This window comes from Acinonyx jubatus, chromosome B1 (assembly GCF_027475565.1).
Source record: "Acinonyx jubatus isolate Ajub_Pintada_27869175 chromosome B1, VMU_Ajub_asm_v1.0, whole genome shotgun sequence".
NCBI lineage: Eukaryota > Metazoa > Chordata > Mammalia > Carnivora > Felidae > Acinonyx > Acinonyx jubatus.
The window spans coordinates 19,870,464-19,895,877 of NC_069382.1; the positions used below are offsets into that span (position 1 = coordinate 19,870,464).

Genomic DNA, 25,414 nt, shown 5'->3' on the forward strand with positions numbered 1-25,414 from the left:
AAACACAATTCTGCCAAATATTTGCTAATAAAGAACAAGACTATTTTGAAAAGATCCCAACTTAATGACTTTGGGAGGGGAAAAAAAACACTAAAAGACAAAACAGGCTGCATTTAAAAACATGTTCCACAGATACTCAATTTTCCTTCTTTAAGACGTGATGTAAGACTCAGGAACAACAGTACAATATACAATACCTCATTATCTACTACTGAAGGATCTTCAGGCTCAAAACCAGATTTGCTTGTACTGGTTTCATTTCCATTAACAGCTGGGGTTGAAGTAACAGCTGGGATATATTTTTTTGTGGGACAATTACCCGCACTAGTGGCTGACAGCTAAAAAAGGATTAGTAAAAACTATTATGAGGAATTAAAGCAACTGTGTTAATTTCATAAAAGCAGTTATTTCACCATTTCACTGGGGCTCTAATACTGTATTTAACTTGTCATTACCAGACCTCAATTGACATCTTGATCCAAAGAAAACCTGACATAAGAAAACAAAGATGAAAACACAGGATAAAGCTGAAGACAAGCAGCCAACCCTCAGGAACAACAGAGACAAGAAGGATAAAATGTTACCATGGAAAATTTCAAATACTCAACCCAACTCTGATATGCATCCCTCTGGATATTATTTAGACTATGGAGAAGGGAAAAAGGATTAGATAAGGTAGAAGAGGTTAGGAGAAACATAATTTGATGTGTTTCCCTTTCACTGAAAACAAAACCTGACTGAAGAATAAAGGTAACCAAAACATTTTAAGAAAAATCTCGAAAAGAACTGGTGTTCCCTTCCTGTATCAACCTTATTCCCACTCCTGATTACGTGACATGGTCAAAGTTTGCTCATTCTCCATTCTAGTTCAAAGATCCATACATACAGTACTATTTAACATGCAAACTACAGATAAAATATTTTAATTGATTTCCTTAGATAATTCATGATGGTTTAAGGGCCTTCTTATATAATTTTAGGCCAATACAAGATGGAAATGCTACTCCCTTAAAGGCAAAGCTCAAACCAGAATGTTTTAATAGAATAGTTATTAATACTTATGTTCTGAATCTAAAGTTGCCTAGTCCAAGTGAAAAGATCAAAGTAACAAAGTCAATTCCTATATGCTATCTTTCACAGTGTAAATGTAGATCCCTAACCTCTTTCATAAGTTCATCCATTTCATTAATCATAAAACTGATACAAACGTTATCACGTCAGTACTAGAAAAAGAGTACTTTAAATGACATTAGGTTTTAAATATCTTTTTTTCAAACAAATGGGAAAAAAAAGTTCCTAATTACCTGTAGGTCAGGACATGCCTTTTGCAATGCTTGAATTTTCTCTTGAATCCCAATCAGCTTCCTTCTTTCTTCCTGCAAATGTTTGAGCTCTCTCTGTTGCTGCTGTAGTTTAGCCTCATAAAATTTCTCTCTATAATTAAATTAACATTATCATATTTGCAGACTCCAATAAATCTTATAACATTAAGCATGATCTAATACAGTACCCATTTGAGTGTATATAAAAAGCACTCAGTTTTTATTAAATGAAGACCATGAGCTTAACATACCTTGCCTTTTCATTTATTCCAGCATCTTTCTGTGTTTTATTGGTATTTCCTCTAGTGTTATTTGCATTCTGTTTGTTGCCTTCTTCTGCTGGGTAGAAATCATCCAAATTTGAAGTATTGGCAGAGATAACGCCTTGATCTGTTGCATCATCATCCTAAAAAAAAAAAAAATCATTAAATTAAAATAATCTTGGTATCTAAAGACATTGTCCAATGCATACCTTAAGTACCACTATTCTGTAAAATTTATGTAACATAAAAAGGAATAGATTAATAAGTACATGATTTTTTGAGAGCACTGAAGTTCATCCTCTATCAATGGCAGGAAAAGAAGTACTAAGACAACAACAAAAAGGTACATTTATAATCTGAATTGCCAATTACCCAATAATGACAAATACTAAGTTGCCTTTTCTTATTTTGACCAGATACAGAGCTATCAAAGAAAAGCTTTGTAAAGAATATGAAAAAGATCAAAAACACACTATCGGATCTGGGAACTCTTGATATTAGGTAATTTTTCGTAAAATGTAATTTTTACATTAACAATTTCAAATAATCAATGTCTACTGTCACTTGCTTAAAATTTCCTATTCTCTCACTTTAGTCTTCATTTTGCCAAACCGGTGCCAATAGCTCATAATACAAAAACTAATGAGAATATCTCACATCTGTCCTAACTACTGGAAAAACAACTAAAGTTTTTACCTTCCTAACAGTAGGTCCACATCTACTGCTTAAATTAATGTACTTATTAAGGTGCTGGGGGGGGTGGTTTCTGGGGAGTGAACTACTACATTTTCTTAAAAAACATTTAATTCTACATAATTTTATATTTACTCATGCTTTCTCTGAAGACCTCAACTGAAACTTTAACCTTTGGAAACATCGTTTTAATAAAACCTTAAAGAGTTAGTGGTGACTCTTAATTATAACACTGGTTAGCCAATTTTAAGTTTGTAAATGGGTATTATCTGGTCTTCTTATTTATCTAAAAACCTAATTCATTACTAGTATGGATAAGAAACTGCAAAGAAACTGAGTTGAGACACAAGAATAGAGAGGCTGCATGAGGCCTTTCCACATAATAAATAGAAAAATTAAAGTTCAAGAAAAAATACAAAACTGCCGTGTTATAGAAGGCCATGAGAGGGTGCCTGAACAACTGAATGATATCAACTCCAACACTAAAAGAAAGTAACTGACTCAAGAATTATTTCAAGAATTATTGTTTTGACACACAGTTCTTTCAGTCAAGCAGTATTTACCTGTACCATAGCAACAAGATCTTGTAACTGTCTAAGTTTCTGTTTTGCAGCCATAAGTCTATTGATCTTCTGTTCAAATTCAGCATCTTCTGGAGCCTCATCAACCAGACTGCTCCTATGACTAGTTAATGAAGCCCCACTGACTCCCTCATCTTCTGCTTCTTCCTCCTCTTCCTCATCATCTTCACCTTGTGCAACATGAATCCCCTGTTCTCCTTCTCTATTATAGTGACAATCTGTTGGAAGCATGTATAATTAAAATCAGTAATTTAACTTAAGAACAGTACTAATGAAATAAAATACATTTAGAAAAAACAGTATGTCAAAGTTATCATCAGTAGTCAATCATACCTAAAGAAGGAGGCATGTTTAGAGCCCTTATGTTGGTAGCAGATCTGTTGTTAATTTCACAATTAGAATTGCCTGATCTCCCCTCTCTATTATTAGAAACACACTGTGCATTAGAATTACTATTTACTTCATTCCAAGTGGCAGCTACTTGTGGATTTCTAAAAGAAAGAAAACAGCCTGATGTTATAGAAATAAATAAATAAATAAATAAATAAATAAATAAATAAATAAATAAATAAATAAATATTCCAAGTTTTAGAACTGCTGATAAAATAATTCCAAACTAAGATCATCACTGGCTATTATTCCATTTAAACTCATACTGTGAATAACTGGCTCTTGCATTTCATAAACTTCTATTAGGAAATTTAAAAAGAAAACATCCGGAAAATCAAAATTATACCTAAAAATAAAGAGGTAGGAAAATGTTAAGTAAGATACTTCTTATGGTTTACCTGCATTTGATCTAACAAACAGCAAATTTACTAAACTACTGTACTCCATGCTTCTCTATTTGTTTATCTTTACAGGGCAAGTAAGATTATACTGGCCAAAATAGTAGACTTAAGCAGACTTACAGGAGAAAAGCTTAAATAAAAAGCAAATAGCACTCTTTTGAGGGTTTTTTGTTGTATATTAGAAATATCCAAGTAGAAGGAACATGTTAGAAAAACAAAATTGTTACCGAAGGTTAGTAACAGGCTCAGAGTTTTCATGTTCAGAATCATACTCCGACTCTTCAGTTTCTTCATCTTTTGTGTTTTCATTTACAGCATCTGTCATCATATCTGATGTTTGTTCATAATAATGAACTAATTCTCTTAGTTCATTCAATCTCTTTCGAACTTCATTTAACTTCCTGATAAACAAAATATAAAATATATATATATATATATATATAAAATAAAATACCCATTTCAGCAAAACAAAGCATGCAGTATTCTCATATACAAGCAGCCAATACAAACAAAATTTAGCCCTAGTCAAACATCCAGGGGGCGTGACTATAAAGTAATGAACTTAATTTCAAGGATACCTTTCTTACTCAATATCTCACCACTCTATTTTCTAATGTCATGTTAGGGACAAAAGCTTTAAAACAAAAACTTTCAATGGGGCATCTGGGTGGCTCAGTCGGTTAAGCATCCAACTTGGGCTCAGGTCATGATTTCACAGTTGGTGGGTTCGAGCCCCATGTCAGGCTCTGTGCTGACAGCTCAGAGCCTAGAGCCTGCTTCAGATTCTGTGTCTCCCTCTCTCTTTGCCCCTCCCCCACTCATGCTGTTTGTCTCTGTCTCAAAAATAAACAAACATTAAAAAAAAAAAAATTTCAAGTGTTCACTTGAAGCAGATTTGGTTTCTTAATCAATAGTGAAGTAGTAAGTATTCAATTCAAATACTACTTCTCAGGCAAATCAGTGATGTAGGCATTACGACGCATTTATAGAAGGCTCCTGATTTGAAACATATAGAGATCTATACAGTGTATAATAGGTTTACCCAAATTATTAAATTTGTAGAGTTTCCATTAAGTGCCAGAAACTAGGCCAATGTTTTTTAATGTGTAAAATACCTTTATGAATAGGTATATTATTATCCCTATTTTTCAGATGAAGAAACAGAGGCTTAATGAGTATAAGTTATTTGTCCATGGTCACACAGCCTTCCTTGTGAGGTACAATTTCAAGGCTTTCTGATTCTAGAGCCTGAACTCTGAATTTAGAATCATTTGAATATTAAAACATTTTAATGTAATACCAGCTATTTCTAATCCTTTAGGTGGAAAATGGGAATGCATTAGCTCACAAAAATTATCTGTATTACAATGTCACATTTCTCTTGGACAACTCAAAGAATGCAGTATCACACACACAGTTTCTACCACCTCTTAACAATTCTAATTTATCATAATAAATAAATTCAGTTTTTCTAGAATTTTCAACAATCCAAGAAAAAAACCCATAATTTATCTCCATTATTCAATTCTAATCTATGTAAACAATGTTTGTAAAAATGTTTTACTGGAGTTTTTCGGTTGGATTCAGCTGTCCTTCATTTTCACTCTCATTCTGAGCAGCTAGAGAAGCAACAGGATAAGGAACAGATGACGTGAGGCTACTGGCTTCTCCACTGACTGGTGCTAAGCCGGCGGGGGCAGAGGGAGCCACAGCTGTGCTTCTCTGATCCACACTTCTCTGTGGAGAAGCTGAGGAAGGCACAACTAACAAATAAACAAAGGATCAGCTACCATAAATAAACAAATACGGCATCAAGTAACAGTTGGCTTACATATGAAAATAAAAAGTAAAAAATCATTAACATCTTAAATTCTGCAGATTTCAATTTTAGGAACTTCAGGACAGAGCAGCCAGGCCACTTGTTCATTAACATGTTCCTAACCAAACACCACAAACTTAAAACAGCAAGAAAACAGTAAGGAAAGACAAGGTGGAAATCGACAAGAATTAGGATATTCCACTTTAAAAAGTAACCAGTATACTCTCCTGATAAACCTGATTCTAGGTTAAAGTGACTGTAGTACCTTCATACCATGAAATACAGACCAGCAGTAAAATTTTCTAATTAGATGATGGCTAACCTTCTATAGTCCTTGAACTATATGTTAATTACTTTTCTGTCCACCTGGACCAAAGATACCTTATGCCTTTAAGGGCAATGACTGAATATTAAGAATCTTTGCACTCTTCTATCTCCATCACTTCAAAACTATTGTCATTTATCTTTCTCACAGGGATGACCATCATTATTTGTTGCTCACATTATCAACTGCTACAGCTGGTTTCCAGCAGTCTCTTCGCTCTATTCCTTAACTGTTCTATCTTTTGCTGCTGCTTTCACAGTTTCCCAGTGTGAAAAAAAATCACTTTTTAAGAGTCATCAGTAGTCATCAGTGCTACTTTTTTTATGTATATAAAACTGACTACAAGGCCTTGAGTACAACTTTCAAAGTTTAAATTTTTCTTCGTTGTGTTCATCTGTATAGGAAGGATAAGCATTGGGATTAGATTATACTCTGGAAGAGAGACCGGCAGAGGTTAGGGAAAAGAAAGGAGGATGTTTCAGGCAGAAATACTAAGTTTTGGCATGTGGCGGGGGGGGGGGGGGGGCAGCAGACAAATAGGAGATGGGTAAAAAATAAGGAACAGGGACTCCAGAGATGTTTCTTCTATCCCTGTCTTTAGTAAGAGAGCAGCAGGAATGCTGAATGATGACCAGCTGGTGTTGATCCTACTAATAATCAGTTTCTCTTGCTAGAGCTCCTATTACTGACTGTTTTTAGGTAAGAGAAAGGGACCAGGCTTGAGAAGGTGTCAAGACAGCAACTGAGGACTATTTGAGAGCAGCCGAGTAAGACATCTGTGGAGCAGAAAAGTGGTTCCCATAATATAACTAGTTCAACTATGCTCTTCCTACTATACCCACCTAAGATGACTATTTATATATTTCAAAAAAGTTACCAAGTTTTTATAGGTTATATAGCCTGTAAGTTATAAACTATGTAAGTTATATGTTTTCTGCACTAAACCCTATGTACTACATAAGTTTTTTGTGTCTCATTTTTTTGGTATACTTTCTAAATCTGTTTCGTAGTTTTTAAATCAAAGTACTAATTTGGATTAGTGTTCCTTCAAAGAAAAATGTGAATATGCTAAAAAATCCAGTATATGTCCAAGCATCTAATAGTTTACCTTCTCTTTTTGTTTCCCCCAAATCAAAATCCTACCAATTTTTCAAAGCCCAACTTTATTCTTTCCCTTTACTGAATTATAGAACACATTGACCATCTATCTGGTTATCATCACAGATTGCCTTGCATCTTAAAAACTTTCCCCATGCAAGTCCTATCTCCCCTCAAATACTGTCATTTTCTTGAGGAACTATGAGTACATTCGTTCACCAGGTATTTACTAAATAACTATCAGATGCCAGCACATACACTCATGGGTCTTCCACCTATCCTTGCTGAACCAGATTTACTTACATGATGAGTTGTTCAGATGCTGATCTCGAAGTGTATGAAGTTCCCCGAGCAGTTTGTCCATTTTTTGTTTCTTTTCCTGTAATACTCTCATTTTGCTAAAGAGCTGTACTTTCTCATCAGGTAAGTGTTCTGAAACAGATGGATTCCTGCTCTGGGAAACCTCCCTAGTTAATGAAAGACTTTCTGCCTGTCTTCTATTGTCTGGAACAGTTGGAGGCTTATTTAAAAATAAAAAAAAGAAGAAGAAGACCAAAGCAATTAAAGGTTTCATTCTCATTTTAAAAAAGCATAAACATTCTTTCTAAAAAGTGATAAATATTTGCCGAGATTGTGCTGGTGGGTAAGTATATGCCTTTCCATACTATTTTCCCGATGTGCCACTGTAACATATATATGGTTTTATGGACACACATAACTAAATTAAGGCTAGAAGTGTCATACGTTATATGAACTTGCAAAAATCTCATTTTCTCTCTTGCCATCTTTTTAGAATCACCATCATGAACTTTAATTTCTGAACCTATCAGTTTTTCCTACCACTTCTTTCCACTAAGGCTTGGGAAATCATAAAATGAATAAACCACCATTAAGCTTAAATTTTAACTTCTGCTACATTTGCATCAATTTTTTAAAGAGAAATATAAGATTACAGATATAGCTAAAGCTCTAGACATACCAACCCCCAATCTCATTACTCTCTCCAGATATAAACACAATCTCGAATTAGGTTTCTACCATCCTCACATATGTTTACATTTTATTACACCTACAGAAAATATACATCCTTTATGCATTTTTACACCTCAGCCAAGTGGTACCCTTCTTAAACTCACATTTTTCATTTATTAACTCTGGCTCATTTACTGTAACTGGTTATAGGATTTAACTCTATGCATATATTATAGTTTATTAATCCATTTTCATGTTTATGGACATTTAGATTGTTTCTAGTTTTTTGCTATTAACAAATTGTTGCCATGAACACTCTTCTATATATCTCCTTGTGAACACATGAAGAATCTAAGATGGGGCACTGCAGGGTCACCAGAAAAATTGACTGCTCAATCATTCTTGAAAGTAGCAGACCATATTCATTTATTGTCATCAGGTCAGCCGATAGAAGACACTTCGTCTTCATACTCAATTCCAGTGAAGAGGTATTAATTCACCCTTTCTTACTCAAGGCCCATAAACTGAAATGGTGTATTTATATCATTATTTACAAGTCATTAAATTATAACTTAATAACTCTGAAATTAAACTTAGGAACTTTCTTCAAAATTGTTAGTAAAGTATCATAAAGGCACAGATTCAGATATAACTTAAGTTTTAGAGGTTATGACCATTAGAATATTTGAGAGGAAAAAAGAACATATTATCTAGTAGCACAGAGGGAGAAAATTTCACTTATCACTACATTCAAGGCAGGTTTTCCTCTAATTTAGTGTTTCTCACAGTATAGCCCCCAGACTACCAGCAGTAGAATCACATGGTGGGAAAGCCCACCTCAAATGAATGAGTCATACACACTTTTGGAGGTGAGGGGAACCCAATGACTAGAAAACTACTTTTTTGTTTGTTTTTTTTTAATAATCATAACAGGTGAATTTACGCTCAGTGAAATTTGGGAACCACTAGTTTAATTAATGTAATTTTAAACTCAACTATACTAAAAAAATTAAGTTACCTGAGAATCACGAAGCTGATTATGAAAACGCTGAATCAAGTCATTCAATTCCTCGTTTAGTTCAGATGTGATACTAACTCCAGATAGGCTACCTGCTGTTTCTGTTACAACTGGAAAGAAAATTAACAACTATTCACTAAAGCAAATAAATTAAATTTTAATTTAATTTAAAATTTCAATTTGAGAAGCTAAAAATAAATTCTGAGAGAAAAACAGGAATTAAAAAAAAAAATCTAACCTAATTTGTAACTAGTTAACTCTCAGATTTATCTCCCAACCAATCATTTTAATAAAAATTTCCATCTAACCTGAAAACAAAAGGACCCAGAAAACTCCAGTATAGTGGTTCATCTTTTTCTACTCCATCATTCAAAGAGAAACACTGCTACATCCCAATTAAGAATAGTGACTCAAAGGAGTAGGGAGAGGACAGGCCAATCAGATTGGGTTGGGGGACTGGCAGGGAAAGTGGTTAATCTGAAAAAGCACAGCTAATACAGTCAGGTCTCAATCCCTACCTCCCCAGACAGAATCAATGATCTAATACAGTGCTGGCAAACATTTCATAAAGATTCAGATGGTACATATGTTAGGCTTTGTGGAAATACAGTTTTTGTCTCAACTACACAATTCTGCCACTGCAGGGAAAAAACAGCCACAGACAATAAATACATAAATAGACACAGATATATTCCTTGAAACTTTATTTTATAGAGTGGGTCAAATCCAGCTGGCCATAGCTTGCTGACCCGTGCGACAGAACAGGTAATTTACTGAAGCTGTTGCTTAGGACACAACTAACTGCAAGACCATGGTTCTTACCTTCCTATGGCAATATTCCTGAGGCAGTATTCAGATGATAATTTCGATAACAGTCACTGTTCTACTACCAACCACTCCATGCTCATCCTCTCTAGCTCTAAAAGAGACACTGGCTATAAACTGTTTCTGTTCTAAAGGAAAATACTAGCTTTCTCAATGAGAAATTAGAATTTCAGGGTTAAATAGAATCCCAAGTATCTAGTGCAAACTCTATTTTGAAAACAATGAAATTACAGTATAGGTAACTAACACACACTTAACTAACACATACCCGCTAGTTCAGTAAAGAACAATTCTTTCCCATAACAATTACTTTGACTTGCTTACATACCAGAAGATTAAATATTACCATTCCGGGTTTTCATACAAGAAGCAATGTTTAAAAATTACTAAAATTATTTTTGAAATAGTATGTAAAAAAAGTTTACTCTTAAACTCCTGTTCATTCTACTCCTGGTGCCTGCCTCATAGTACACTTTAAAGAAAAAGAAATAAGTTCATATATTCAGAAAAAGACCCCTGACCTACAATTCAAGAGATCTGATTTTACTAATATTCCATGTAAGTGTAAGCAAGTCACAAACTCTGTTGGAGCCGCTTCTCTACAACATGAGCCTAAGAAATAAATGCTCTGGTGACTAACACACAATTTCGTGATAATTAAATGAGATGATGTGAATGTAACTATGTGAAATAATATAAGTATTACAGGCAAGTCTCTGAAATCTAAAACTTGAAAAATATTTAAACTATTTAGAACATTAGTCATTAGCCTTTACCTGGTATTAGTCATCGTTTAAATATTGTTTTATTCTAAATTATCTATTTCCTAAAATATGAATGTAAAAGCTAATGATACTCTGAACTTTACAAGAGAAAAATGGGTTCGAAATGCATATTAATTATGATATACTACACTACATATATGATACACAATTATGTAATTATTACAAAGGAGTAAGTTACTTGCGAGTCATTATGTTCCTTATGAAAACGCAAAATTAAATTATGTATAACAGTGATCAGAGGGCTCAGCCACTGGGCTAGGTATGGATAGCAGCATAAAATGAGTAATAACAGGATGACCTCAGTGAAGACCTAACACAGAAGAGCCCACAGGAAATAAATTATTAGACTGGGATGACAGACTAGAAAATATCCCTTAGTTTTACTGAGTTTTAACAGGTAACAAGTGGTTTTCAACATAATGAGAAACTCAAGAGGTTTGAAGATGATGAAACAAACTATAAAATTAGACTCCACACTGAAGAATTCAACACACTTTCCACCTAAATGATAGATACATGGCTGTGACAGAAGGGAAAATGAAAAAAACATTTCTGAGTCTCAGGAAGACTATACAAGATATAAATTCAGTAAAAAGGAACTAGTGCACACCACTGGGTATCTAACTGAAATAACAGAGCTACTGCTAACATCAGAAGCTAAAGAAGCTCTTCAGATTTATTCACTGCCTCACTTTTAGGGTTTTGACCTTTCCTAGGGAGACAAGAAAAGTATGGCAATCCCAGGTGAATAAAGTACAACAGGTGGAAAAAAAAACAACCCATCAAGAGCCCTATTAGTGTGAGGTACAAAAACAGAACTGCAGCCTGTCCCTTTTACCTCTTGAGGGTGCTCTCTGATGAAAAGGAGAGCAGGCTGGCTGTGGGCCTGGTACAGTATGACGGCCAGGAGCTGTCCCTGCAGCCTTTTCTGCATAACCAGAGAAAGCACAGGACAGGGTAAGCCTCGTATGTAGGTTTCTAGTCAACAATCAAGATCTGGTTATCTAATAACCAGCATCCACCTTGCAAGACCATTATTAACCGAGCCTTGCTTTTATCAACATGCTAGCCTGCAGCATACCAGAATCGTCCATCACAGCGATAGCTTGCTCGGCTTTGTGCTGCAGAGCGAGAAGAGCAGCCTGTCGTCCCTGCAGGGCTCGCAGCTGCTCCTGCTGCTGTAACATCCTTTTTAATAAGTCATGCTGTTTCTTCAAATTTTCTATCTCCTCCATAGGTTCCTGCTGAGGATCTCTGGCCTGGAAAATAAGATCAACAATACTTGTATCTGATTATTAAAATTCATGTTCCTGTTTCAACTACTAATGGCAAAGTACATACGTAGACGATAAATTAGTATTAAACACACAACCCTCGATACAGTTTTAGTAGACTTGAAGAAAAAGATTTAAGAAAAAAATGATGACACAGAGAGAGCCTGCCGTATTAAGAGTTAGGTAGTTAGGTAATTTCACAGTAAAAGAGCATAATCAATGGCTTAGCATGAAGAGGAATTAACCAAGGGGGAGAAAAAGGCGTACAAAAAAAGTTACAAAGAGCTAAACACACACACACACACACACACACACACACACACAAACGAGATCCAAGCCTTACAGAAAAGGAAGAACAAACAGATCATACCAGGTTAATTAATGCCCTAAAAAAAAATATCCCTGCAGAAGATCAGGCTAAAAAACATTCTGCCTCACTTCTGGAAGTGACGTTAAAAAACACTAATAAAACAAAAACAAACCCACTATTTTCTAACTGAGGACAGAAATTTTAGAAACACATTTTTTATTTGATAATCGGACGTGAAAGGATTTAATTTACTTGCATCTCATTTTATAAGCATAAAAATAAGACAGAATACTTTATATTTTGTATCAAAGATATCATTATGTTTTCTTTTAACATATGCTCATTTAGCAGAGTCTGAGAACATTAAATACTTTGAAATTCCCCCCAAATGCTACCATTTTGCCTAAAAGTAGAGGAACAAGATTAAACAGGTGCCACTTATAAGAAATCACAAAATTTTTAAACATTAATCTTAAAACCACTGAAATGTAACCAGTAAGAAAAACTGAAAGTCAATTAAGCAAAGAGACCAATTTAAATACAACTTGGAAAAAAAAAAAAAAGCCAAATTACATATGAAATGTATATATACCATATTGGTATTTTTCATTATTGATCTATCTTTTTAAAAATCTTGTATTTTAAAAGTTTAATGATTTTACCTAATATTTACATAGACTATTTCTATTAGAAACATTTAGTCACTTTTAAACTTGCACTGCTACCAAATTTTGGTTGGAGTTATGTAGATTTTAAATGAATAATCCCCCCCCCACTACCAAAGTTATTAAGGAAAATAAAGTTCAATAATTTCATTTGAAAGTAAAAATGCACTGATCTGCTTTCTCTATGTGACTCCTGTATAAATTACAGAAACACAGATGGCTCCAGAGAGATTCCCTTCTGAGTGACATCCCTTATCAGTAACTATGCAAAACTCCCTTCTCTACCTCCCCAGGTAGAACTCATCAGTATTATGAATAACTTTTACACCGTGACTTGGCAAGCAATAAAACTAGTAAGTGAATAAATAAGAACATGGGTATGAATTAAATACTCTGAAGAAAATAGAATCAAATAAGGAAGTAAAAAGACTATGGTTGGAATATTTGACGTACGTATCAGAGAAGCCAGGACAGTGAGTGCTGTCTCTATCCTGTATTGAGTGACCAGACTTCATGAACATGGAAAAGAAATAACCTCTCTTGGACAAATCAGTACTTAAAGATTTTCTGTTGTGCTGAATTTCCTTTTTACATGAACTGTTTATTTAGTTCTCTCCCGACCTATACAAGTGGAGTTACGCTACTAACATTTACATTCATTCCTGTCACATACTCTGGTTTCTCTTCAGATCGTATAAATCTTTCGCCTTTTAGATTCATTCCTGTCAAAATTCATCTTAGTTCTGGCTTATTTCAATTTGTGATCCTCTCATCCCTCAAAAATACTACTAAAGTATCTAAACTACTATATCTAAACTATTCACCCCTCAAGGTAACCTTAAAGCTATCTAAAGGGTTTACTAAATAACTAACATTCTGGGTTTTTCCCCTTTAAAAAGCAAACTTTTTAAAAGAACTTTAATCCTTGTTAGTCAGATTTATTTGCAAAACTCTGATACTAAAATTATAAAGAATCCTGAACTATTTATGAAAGTAAACACAATTACCTTCAGATTCTTCACTAATCCAAAATGATTTCCCAACAAGTTTTGAAATTAGTAGAGTTTTAATACTGTTTAATAAGTTCTGCATCCATATAAATAATATTCAAACTAATACTCGGGAAATCTAAGCTGAAGGAAGCAGGTAGGAACCACGGTCAAACAATAAAGAAAGGGAAGATAAGAAAATGGAAATAAAAACACCTAGGGATTAGAACATGCCAAGCAGATGCCAAAAGAGAATCCAAAAGGGAAGCGAAGAATACATTCACTCTTCAAACACATATTTTTACTTAAACTTTTTGAGTCACCTTCAACAAGTACATTTTTAGTTTCCAGATAAAAAAAAAATAACTTAGGCATGAATTCCAAAGTTGCCTATAGGTAACAGTTCAATTTCAGAAAATTCTTTCTTTCCTCTAGTCAACTGAAGTTCCTCTAATAATTCATGGGTCCAAATATATTTTTATAGCTGAAAAGTACTTCAGATAATATGTCTCCAAGTTTTCTCATGTGAAAGCCCAGAGAAGATAAAGCTGTGGTTTATCCATTATCACAGTTAGGGCAAGTCAGGTTCCTAAGTTCTAGGATAGCGTTTTCCACCCCATACTGTCTGCCCCCAAATTATGTGTTTAGATAGTTTTAAATACAAAAGTCTAAGGCACAGTGGTCAGAGGAAGCATAGTCTGGTTTGGGAGACAAAGTTAGCCTACATGAAATATACCTAGAAATGATGAAAACAATAGCAGAAAAGAAGTAGACAGTATTTTTAAAAGCTTATAAAGTCTCTAAAAGCTGATAGTACGCAGCAAAGAGAAGTATGGGCAAATAGTGAGACATGGGTCTTACAGAAGGCTTCTTTTTAAAAATTATGCAAAGTGTCATCATATCTGTAAAATATTCCATAAAATGGATACTGTCCTTGTAAGCAGCTGGAGAATATCAACCATTTCCTATCCCACTGCAACTTACAATGATGCTTTAAGCTCTGAATTTCAGTTAAGAACTCCACTTTTTCCTACTCTTTTAAAAGAATATGACATCTTGTAAGGATGTTAAGTAGGAAATGAAGGTGAGGTGGGGAGAACACAATTCTGCACAGCAGAGGAGAAACCAAGTCAGTTGGTGAGAATTAGGGTTTTTTTCTAATAAAATACTACGAACAGAGTACTGATAGAACTACCGTAGGAAGGCCCTAAGTATCAAAAGATTAAAGAGAATCAAATTGGAATAAACTCCGACAGTTCAATAGAGAATAATATTCACATATAATGACATTATTCAAAGGAACTAAAAACCAGAAAAACGGATTTTGAAAGTAAGTATTTTCTACTTCAGGAAAAAAAGAAAAACTGGCAGATAGCATGCTGTAACAACTATCAATTCCTAAGTTTTGTCACTACTCAGAAGACTTAAGAAAGGATTAAGTTCCAAAGAATATTTATTATGTCTCATACATTCTCTTCTCCAAAGGTATTAGTTTTAAAACTAATCAACTACTGGGGCACCTGGGCGGCTCAGTTGGTTGAGTGTCCAGGGCCATGATCCCAAGGTCATGGGATCAAGCCCCACACTGAGCTCCATGCTGAGCGTGGAGCCTGCTTAAGATTCTCTCTCTCTCTCTCTCTCTCTCTCTCTCTCGCTCTGCCCCTCTCCCCCACGCATGTGCACTTGCTCTCCAAGAAAAATAAAAATTAAATAAAATCTTAAAAAAAATAATCAGCTACTTAATTTATTGTTATATTGGAGCACCTTCTGCTTAACATTTTATAGTTAAAGATCATCCCAGCTGATTTCGAACTAAATCCTCAGATTATTGTGGGAGCCAGGAAAAAATATAAAAAACAAAATCAACTGCCAAAATACAAGTTTTGTCATTTTAAACAACCAGAAAAAGAAAATGTGCATAACAAAACAAAGACCAATCCTAGTTAATATAAGCTACTAATAAAACGTAAGAAACTAGTCTAATCTATACATAATTACTAAAATAGTATTTTACTCTTGCCAAATGGAAACAAGATTTTATAAATGCTCTTTTATTGAAAGTTGTTTTACATGGAACTACACAAGCAGTTGTTTTCTTAAACCTTTCCTGAGCACCTTTTTGCAAATCATGGAAAATTAAAAGAACATTTAGAGCAAACATTGGGGGAAAAAAACAGCAAAAACATAGTAAGTCAACTTTTTTTGCTTTTTCAAACTATGAAGTATTTTTCTTAAAAAAAAAAAAAAAGCAATGGAAGAGGTTTCCAACAAGAAAAATATAAACCAAATAAAAAAAAGCACTATAAAAATACTTCATTCTTAGAAAGACAGAAAAGTAATAGCTTACTCCATTTTCTTTTTCTTTAATGATTACAAGAATTAAAACTTAAAAGCACTATGTTCATCACGAATACAAATACCAGAAACAGCAACTAATGGTTAAGGTTTAAGAATGTTCTATCCTGAGTTCTCAAAGGCAAAAAAAAAAAAAAAAAAAGAAAAAGAAAAAGAAAATGGATTAAGTTTCAAGTCCTTTGTTAACGCAAATTAAATACAGCTGCCACATATAATCCATGGAGAGGAGTAGAAGAAAACAGAAAAGAATAAAAACACTAAGGGACAACACTTTATCAAAGCAAATTACAGTATAATTAGCCATGTTAAGAACTTACATATTTAAGAGTAACAGCAACAAGAGAAAAGCAAATAAGGAAGAGGAAATGTGAACAAAAGAGGTGCTCATTTAGAGACTTCCCAAATTAATATTGTGAAATATACCTTTGAGGGAAATCCACGTTTTCGGCTATATTTCCTATCAGGCCTCAGTTCCCTGTCATTCTGAGGAGGTCTGTCACCTTTCCCTTTTGGACTTGTGGTAACGTCTGAAACCTGTTCTTGTGAAGCTGAATTCCCTAGTTTGTCCTCAATGCACGGCCGAATTCTCAGACTAAAAGATGCCTCCTTTATTAAATAGTGTAGCATATTAATTTCTTAACACAAACTCCTGTTTAACATACAAGCCAGCCTTGTCAATAAATACAAAAAATTTACCAGTCCATCTCTTTAAAAATCAACCCACCCTCCCCCAAGTGGCATAAACTTAGACTTCTGAATTTCTGCAGACTAGACTAATGCTTACTGTAATCAAGTGAATATCATATCCTAGGCAATTTCCCAACTATACAACAACTAAAGCACATTTTAACATTTATTCTGCTGTTATTAAGCAACTTTCATAATGTCATTTTATGTTTATGAAAGAATTCTCATCACAGTGAACATTACATATGCATATACAAATTAGAATAATCAATTATACCATCGCCTACTCCTCCCCAAGAGAATTCCTTTACCCACATTCCCCAACTCTTCCATTTCTGCTGAAATGAAATGTGAGGAAAAAATCATTCCCAGCACCTCTGTAAACAGAAAAACTATTTTCCCACAACACAATCTATTTTCAACAACTGTTTGGATCAAGCCCCCTGAGTATCTCCTGGTGAAAATACTGTAGGGAAAAAAATTCAAATTTCCTCTTCAAATTAGGAAGGGCAGGGAAGAGAAAGGAGGCAGTAAGAAATTATGCAGGTGATACTAACAGGAAACAAACCCTCAAATTCCTCATGCTGAATGGTATTTTGGAACATATCTCAGAAACAAAAGATAGACACACATGGTTATCCTTTCATAAGAAAAGCTTTACTTGTAATAGGTTTTCAAATTTACTAATGCATGGTGATAGTTCTGCCTGTTAAAATTAAAATGCTTAAAAGCAGGTTCCAAAGCCCACCACCTTCTATAAACTAAGTTCATTTTACAAAGTTTTCCTCCAAGTTCTGTAAATTCCTGATTATTTTTTCAAAAACCAGTATCCTGATAAATTTCATTTTGCAGAGTTACAAGAAAAAATCATAATGTAAATGCTACTGTATCCCATTTCATTTCAGTGTTTCAGTCATCTAGTTTTACTACAGTTCAAAAACTATCCTAGGAATGAAAAATCCCAGTAGCCTTCAAATGAGTCCTCAATGGCAAAAGAACTTAGGGACTTTTCCAACAGACAATATACTTTGTAATGGTACTTTGTACTTCCAGCTCCTTTTTCCATGATGAATTTTAACTTTCCCAATTCATCTTAAAGTGAGTAAAGCTGTGCTTAATGAAACCTACAGAAAAACCATGTTTCTGCAAGCCGATCAGAAATTACTAGATTTTCAAATCATCCATTAAAACATTTAATCTTAGTAAGAAAAACTTTTATATTTCCAGGTTTAAAAAGAATGTATACAGCATTAATAACTTGAGAGTTTCTTCCCTGAAATATACTTTTCATTAAGGAATGCCTATGAAAAATATCATCTTGAAAAATGGGGGAAAAGCTTAAATCTTCATTTCCAGCACTTTTAATTACCAAAAAGCCGCTTACCGTGGTATCTGAAGCCTCAGACTGCACATCTATGTTTAGCGATGTGCTCTCAGCTACAGAACCAGATCCCACAGCTGAATCTATAGTCCGAACATCCTCCTCCTCATTTTCTCTAGCCTGAAATATTTTAGTGGTATAAATCATACAACTATTAAAAAGGGCAATAAAATGTTATAACGGATGGCATGATTTTTTGAAAACATATTAACTCCTCTGGGGTAGAGTCAGAATGCCATCAGCATATGTACACTAACATACCACAAAAATAACTCAATACGTTATTTAAAAGGTACAAAACTTACAAGGATTTTTTGGAGAAATTTCATATATGACTTTTCTTGTTCTTTAAGGTGATTTATTAGATGAGTAAGGCGCTCAACATTAGCAGATCTTTCATTTTTCTCTACAAGATCTTCCCGCATGGAACTAGCTTTAGTAATATAATCACGAATCTGAACAAGCCTGCTTACAATCTGCAGGGAAAACATTTGGAGGTAAAAAATAAACAAATAAAATAAACAAAAAGGCATGAAAATAAACAGTATGTAAAACTGACCATAAATTATTCCACACCAACAATTCTACACATTTCTTATTTCAAATACAATAACCAAAGATACTTCTAGCTTTATCATTTGAATTTATACATGCAAAAGATCTGAATCAAATTTAGAATTTAATCAAAACATAACTGGCAATACTAACAACTCTAATTATTGGGAATTAAAGATTTTCAAAATTTGTTTTAATTTACATTACTTGAAAAAATTTACTTCCAGAACTGCATGCCTTTAAACCATTACTAATGTAAATTTTTTCTAACGTTTATATATTTCCTTAGCAGTATTATAAATACTTCTGAAAGTAGTTTTCAAAAGAAATATATCACCATTTAAAAAAATTCTTACCATCATCTATTAATCACATTGTTTCAAACTCCCCTTTACCAAAATTTGGCAACACAGCCTCTGGTGGATAAACAGAAGCCCTAATTTACCTAGATATGGCACTTCTACAATCATTATGGGTAAAAAGAAGTTTACACTAAATTGAATAAATCTGAAAGATTAATGAGGAGAATCACACAAGTACCCAACTAAAATTCCTATGTGCATAACTCAGTAAAACTGAATCTTACTATTTCTACTTTGAAGTTCATGAAAACAAAGCAAAAGAAACATTTTACCACCTGGCTGCTCTCCATTGCAGGCTCTCCTCTTCCATCTTCTTCAGAGACTTGACAGTTTTGCAAAAGGTCATTACTTAAAGCGGAGGCAAACAACTCTTTACATTGTGCTGATCCAATCACTTCTCTCTTTGGAGGACTTACAGCAGCCTCTTTACTCTTGTTAGTATTAATCTGCATCGGCAAAAAGTTGAAGGGCTTTCGGTTTTCACCAAGCTGACGTTTGTTGTTGGCAGCTGTTGCTCTACCTTGAGAATCACTTCCAATGCTTCTCTACGTATGAAAAAGAAAACAAACCCCACAAACGTTAATTTTTCAATAAAATTTTTTTTCAAAAAACTCCAATGTTCTTAGTCAATTTCACCATCAGCTATTGATTCAGGAAGTATAGTTAAATATACTACTTTTGTACTAAGACACAGAAGAGATTCAAATCTACAAAATTCTTTTACTAAAATATCAAAATTTGATTAACTTGTCTTATTCCTCATTTTCTCAGACATAATTCAACTGATGAATATGAGCAAGATTAGTCTAAATGAAGTACTAGGACCACACACCATATTTATAACTCACATTGCTAATCAAACTTATTCACAGATTTTGTATGGGCTTTGGACCCAATGACTAAATATTAATATAAACATCACCACAAAGATATGTTTAGATGAAGCACTGTCTGAAAAAGTACTCAGCTCAGTGCCTGCTAAATAGCAAATGTTCAAAAATTAGATGACCAAATGATATGGGATCACCACCACCATCAACCCAGACTTGAATGTACCTTTATGTGTATTTGGTAAACTGTTGGTTTCTCTAAAGTACAGATGTGACCATAAAATGTTTGTCAAGAGTTCATTACCATTTCCATTTGCTTTTAGCTCCAAATTTCATTTCAGTAATTATAAGACCAACTACAGCTTTATTTTAAATTTGAGGTAATGTACAACATTCCCTTATGCAGTGATAAATTGGATCTTCCCTTTTGCCATCTTATTCAGTTACTAACATGCAAAATTTAGTTCCAGAATGAAATTATTCACATTAGTCACAGAGTATACGTAATAAAGTCACAAAAGACTTGTCCTTAGCAAGTTTAGAAATAAAGTCTTTGTTGCCCTCCAAAGAACCTAATACCAACACCACTAATTAAACTTCTTTCCATATACACAGAAACTAAGAAAAAAGAAACCGCTCACTTCTTACTCTTAAGCTATTTAACTCATTCTAAAAATTTCTCATCATTATAACTGGATTTTTAAAATAATTCACAAACCTGATCTAAATCACTGAAGTTTATCCGCTGTTTGAGTTTCTCTAGTTCTGCCTGCTCCGGAACAGACATCTGAGTCACATATCTACTATGTGGAAACGTATGTGGAGTCTTTGTTCTTCGCCTTCCAACTCCTGGTGATGACTCCGGAGAAATATCATTAGTTACCCTTTTATCACTTTCTACACCAAACTTTTTCTTATTCTTTTCTGATGATCTGTTTGCTTTCTTCTGTTGACCACCCCAATCCTTTAAAAAAGTAAAGGCAAAAGTTAATCTGGCCTCTATCAAACCAGGAAAGTAATCTGATATGCTTAAAAAATTGGGGTCAGTCTTAAAGTTAAAAATGACAAAACATTTTTCACATAAACATACAGACTTAAGAGACCTTATTTATTTCTACTAATGCATTTTCTATTACATCTAGCCTAAGTTTCACAGATGGTCCTTCAGAAAAGAGATTACTTTCCTATCATAGATCTTTAACAAACATAAATCCCCAAACTCTCGTCAGTCTGGATACTTTCAAAACCATTTTTAAAAACTGGTTCCCTACTATTTATAAATTGGATAGTATAATAAATTATAGATACCTTTACTGACCTCCTTTAAAATCAATGTGTATGATGAGAAAACAGATCTGGAATCCACCTGGATTCTGAAGTAATTATTGTTGGGGCACCTGAGTGGCTCAGTCAGCTAAGCATCCAACTTACGATTTCGCCCCAGGTCATGATCTCATGGTTCGTGAATTCGAGCCCCGCATCAGGCTCCATGCTAACAGCACAGAACCTGCTTGGGATTCTCTCTCTCCTTCTCTTTCTGCCCCTCCCGTTTGCAAGCTCTCTCCCTCTCTCAAAATGAATAAATAAACTTAAAAATAGTTAAGTAATTACCATTATCTGAAGAAAAGCTCCACTGTATGACCCTAAGCAATTTAACTTCCCATAGTCTCGGTTTCCTAATTTCTAAAATAGCGTCACCTTTAAAACATGATTAAAAACAACATTCATAAAACATCTAGCACAGTGGCTAGCATATAGTAAGCAATAAACGTAACTATTGTTATGTTTTACAGGCAACAATGCACTACATGATAAGGCCTGACATGAAATGACAAATATGATTCATATTTTAATGGGAAAACGTTTTTATTTACTTAGTTATACCAACATAACCTAAGTCATTCAACAAAAAGGTCTATAAATTCCTACCTTAGCCATACTGGAAGAACTGTCTAGTTTTACTACGGTAAACCCTTACCGTATACGGTAAACCCTTATCCCTTACGGGATATTCTCCTCATTTATAACACAACTGCCTTCTCTACGAACTGTCTCTCCACCCCAATCAATCCATGTGTGGGTGTTCTTGCCAACCTGTTGTTCTACTTACCATACCCCTTCCTGGCCACAGATGACTGGAAAAGAGATGTATATCTAATCCAAATTGGGATGATCATACTTTAAAAATTTCAAATTGGAACTAAAAGATAACTAGTCAGTATATAATTGTAGCCATAAACGAAACTTTTGAATGAAGGGGCAACCACAAGAGAGAAAACCGGTCTGCGAAAAGAAAGTTGTGTTAAGCAAAGGAATTCAGAAGCAAATAGTCAGGGTAGTGAAAGAGCAATTCTTGACAACTTTCTAGTTCCTTTTTCTAGTCTCTTCCTAAAACCCAGCTATAGACCTCTAATTTGTTTAACTGGTTTTCCATAGAACATCTTTAAAACCTTGTAATAAATTAATATCTGTTAACTATAAACAAAAACGTCTTCAACTAATATAACAAATAGCCCAGGGTCATTTAATGTCTTGGCCAGCAAGAAAAAACTGTGCTTACAAAGAGTCTCAGTGAGTTTGATTTGGCTAAGGCAGGGGAAAGCTGAATTTTAACACTAGTAGTTAACGACACACAACTGATCAGAAGTTATCATACCATATTGTTAAGTCGGTCATCAACACCTTCAGTGCTCCAGTTTGCTATCTCCTGATCATTCATGCCTTCTTCAAAAGGACCTCCTCCTGTAGCCATCCTAGCTTCACCAATTAATTTTCTGCAAAACAAGTGAACACTAATATTTTTAACACATAAAAATAAACTCTAACTTTTAAATCATCCCATGAGGTTAAGTGATATAAAAGATCTCAGAAAAATTGATTTAATGAAATAGAAAGAGGTACTGTCAACCACGTACCATAAACAAATTGATTTAGCTGCCAGACACCTATTACAATTAACATGAGTTAAGTAGCTGTAGTGATGGGAAGGGGAAGGAAAACTTCAAAATATGCACCATGTGTCCTGGCCTGCATGCTTTCAGACTACTTTAATTAACTAATTGAACACAGTCTTACAAAATAGAGCAATGAGGTAGGAAAAAGTTACTAAGGGCTAGAACCAAAACTGCTTGTAGAAAAAAAAAAAAAAAAAAAAAAACTAGGGGCGCCTGGGTGGCTCAAGTCAGTTAAGGATCTGACTTTGGTTCAGGTCATGATCTTACGGTTCATAGGTTTGAGTCCGGCATCGGGTTCTGTGCTGACAGCTCAGAGCCTGGAACCTGCTTCAGATTCTGTGTCTCCCTCTCTCTGCCCCTCCCCCACTCGTGCTCTCTTTCAAAAATAAACAGAATAAATGTTTGCTCAAATCCTTTACTCCCTTAAAAAAAAAAAAAAGAAAGAAAGAAAGAAAAAAAACTAATACTCCCAAAGACCTGGGTATTGGGTTTGTGTTAAAGTTTCAAAGAGGTTAGAAGTGCTCTGCATGAAACGTGGAGAAAGGTTTGTTTTTAATAGAAATGTAGTGGTAAGCAAGATAAAGAAAGGGCAGGGAGAGAAGAAGGCCAAGGTGGGTGAATGGCCAATAAAAGCCAAGAATACAGTGGCTTAAAACATTTAAGAAGAGTGATGCCAATTGCTTTACTTCAAATTTTATTTCTGCTACCTTAGTTCCCTCTAAATCTTGAATACTCTACCAAAGTCAAATTTTCCCCACTTAAAAAAAAAAAAAAATTGAGGATTATGTAACTATCAAGGAAGGTACTGAATTTCATACCTGGGTCAAAGAGATGAGAAACAAAAAGAACAATGGTGGAAGCAGACGTTCAGAAGCAGAGATGAATCAGGAGAAAACAAGATTTCTACATAACCTTGTGAAGGACTCTGGCTTTCCACCAAGTGTGGAACTTGCAGGTTGGAGAAGGACTGAGTAAAAGAGATGGGCAGATAACTTTACTTAGAATTCAAGGGGCAGAGAAAGGCATTAAACAGTAGGGTTATATTAGGTTTCTCACTTTACAAATAATAACAGTAACATTCAAAGGAGTTAGATAATTTCACCAAGGTCACTCAGCTAAAAATGTCAAAAAGGAATACAAATCCAAGCTACATTGACTGTAAGATCCTAACTTATCCCATTCACTAGAGCAAAATATTAAAAGGATTATCATCCATGAGAAGTAGGAATCATATCGTAGACGTTTTATTGCTAGAGTATCTACTACAATAATATATTAACAGATTACAGAGAGGTTAAATTTTAGCATCTCAAAAAAGTAGTGATAAAATTCAAACACTTAATTCGGAAAAATCTTAAAAAGTACAAATACAAGGGTGCCTGGGTAGCTCAGTCAATTAAGCATCCAACTTCAGATTAGGTCATGATCTCACAGCTTGGGAGTTGGAACCCTTTGGGCTCTGTGCTGACAGCTCAGAGCCTTGAGCCTACTTCAGATTCTGTGTCTCCCTCTCTCTTTGCCCCTCCTCCACTGATGCTGTCTCTCTCTCTCTCAAAAATAAACATTAAAAAAAATTTTTTAAACAGTACAAATAGAGTGACACTTTCTTATAGTTGTATATATTATACTGTTTGTGGGTTTTTTCAATGAGCATATATTACATTAATAATTTTCTTCCTTTTTTTTGTAATTTTTTAATGTTTTATTTTTATTTATTTTGAGAGAGAGAGAGAGAGAGAGGAAGTATGAGTCAGGGAGGGGCAGAGAGAGAGGGAGAGAGACTCCCAAGCAGGTTCCACACTATTAGGGTAGAGCCTGATGCAAAGCTCAATCCCACAAATCATGAGATCATGACCTGAGCCAAAATTGAGATTTGGACACTTAACCAACTTAACCAATTATTAAAGTAGGCGTCCTACTTTAATAATTATCTGAGGTGAAACAAGTATGTTACACCAACAGCCAACAATATTAAAATAAAACATGAAGGACATCCCTATAAAAAACAAGAATGACACATATCAGTTATTTAACATTGTTTTCAAAGTTCTACAAAGTGGAAAAATATGACGGGCGCCTGGGTAGCTCAGTCGGTTAAGCGTCCAACTCTTGATTTCAGCTCAAGTCATGACCGACCTCAAGGCGTCAGGCTATATGCTGACAGCAAGGAACGTGCTTAAGATTCTCTCTCCCTCTCTGCCCCTACGCAGCTCATGTGTGCACATGTGCGTGCTCTCTCAAAAATAAACGTTAAAAAAAAAAAAAAAGGAAAAATATGAAACAGAAATATTAACACTGAAAACAGAAAAGGTAGTGTTCTTAAAAATATGTATTAGAAAACCTAGAGAAGTTCAAAATATCACCAACAATCACAGAGAAAATATCCTGGAGAAAAATGATGCCACTGATTAACAGTGAGCAAAAAGAAAACACCTAGGACTAAATGTAGTTTCGCCCTATGTAAAGAAGCACCAGTAAACTCTGTAAGACAATAGAAAATTTAGTTAAGTACAAAAACAAACTATCTTCCCTAATGGGAAGACAAGTATTATAAACATCT

The 25,414-nt window shown here is 34.4% G+C and overlaps 1 protein-coding gene across 26 annotated transcripts in view; it reads right to left on the reverse strand.

The window, feature by feature from the left end:
* The window catches only part of PCM1 (pericentriolar material 1), an 82,942-nt gene that overhangs the window by 47,833 nt on the left and 9,695 nt on the right, over positions 1-25,414 (reverse strand). For 13 of the 26 annotated variants that reach the window (XM_027077209.2, XM_027077204.2, XM_027077207.2 and 10 more), the window contains 17 exons: positions 22,557-22,674; positions 20,619-20,864; positions 19,346-19,615; positions 18,459-18,629; positions 18,157-18,273; positions 16,509-16,691; positions 11,574-11,751; positions 11,331-11,420; positions 8,883-8,992; positions 7,196-7,412; positions 5,215-5,413; positions 3,878-4,051; positions 3,193-3,350; positions 2,842-3,077; positions 1,574-1,728; positions 1,305-1,434; positions 198-338 (listed from right to left, as the gene is read on the reverse strand). In XM_027077209.2, the coding sequence (XP_026933010.2) occupies positions 198-338; positions 1,305-1,434; positions 1,574-1,728; positions 2,842-3,077; positions 3,193-3,350; positions 3,878-4,051; positions 5,215-5,413; positions 7,196-7,412; positions 8,883-8,992; positions 11,331-11,420; positions 11,574-11,751; positions 16,509-16,691; positions 18,157-18,273; positions 18,459-18,629; positions 19,346-19,615; positions 20,619-20,864; positions 22,557-22,652 (2,871 nt within the window). In that variant the 5' untranslated portion in view covers positions 22,653-22,674. The remainder of the gene's footprint in view (positions 1-197; positions 339-1,304; positions 1,435-1,573; positions 1,729-2,841; positions 3,078-3,192; positions 3,351-3,877; positions 4,052-5,214; positions 5,414-7,195; positions 7,413-8,882; positions 8,993-11,330; positions 11,421-11,573; positions 11,752-16,508; positions 16,692-18,156; positions 18,274-18,458; positions 18,630-19,345; positions 19,616-20,618; positions 20,865-22,556; positions 22,675-25,414) is intronic. The other 13 variants (XM_027077222.2, XM_027077221.2, XM_027077227.2 and 10 more) reach the window with 7 other exon arrangements.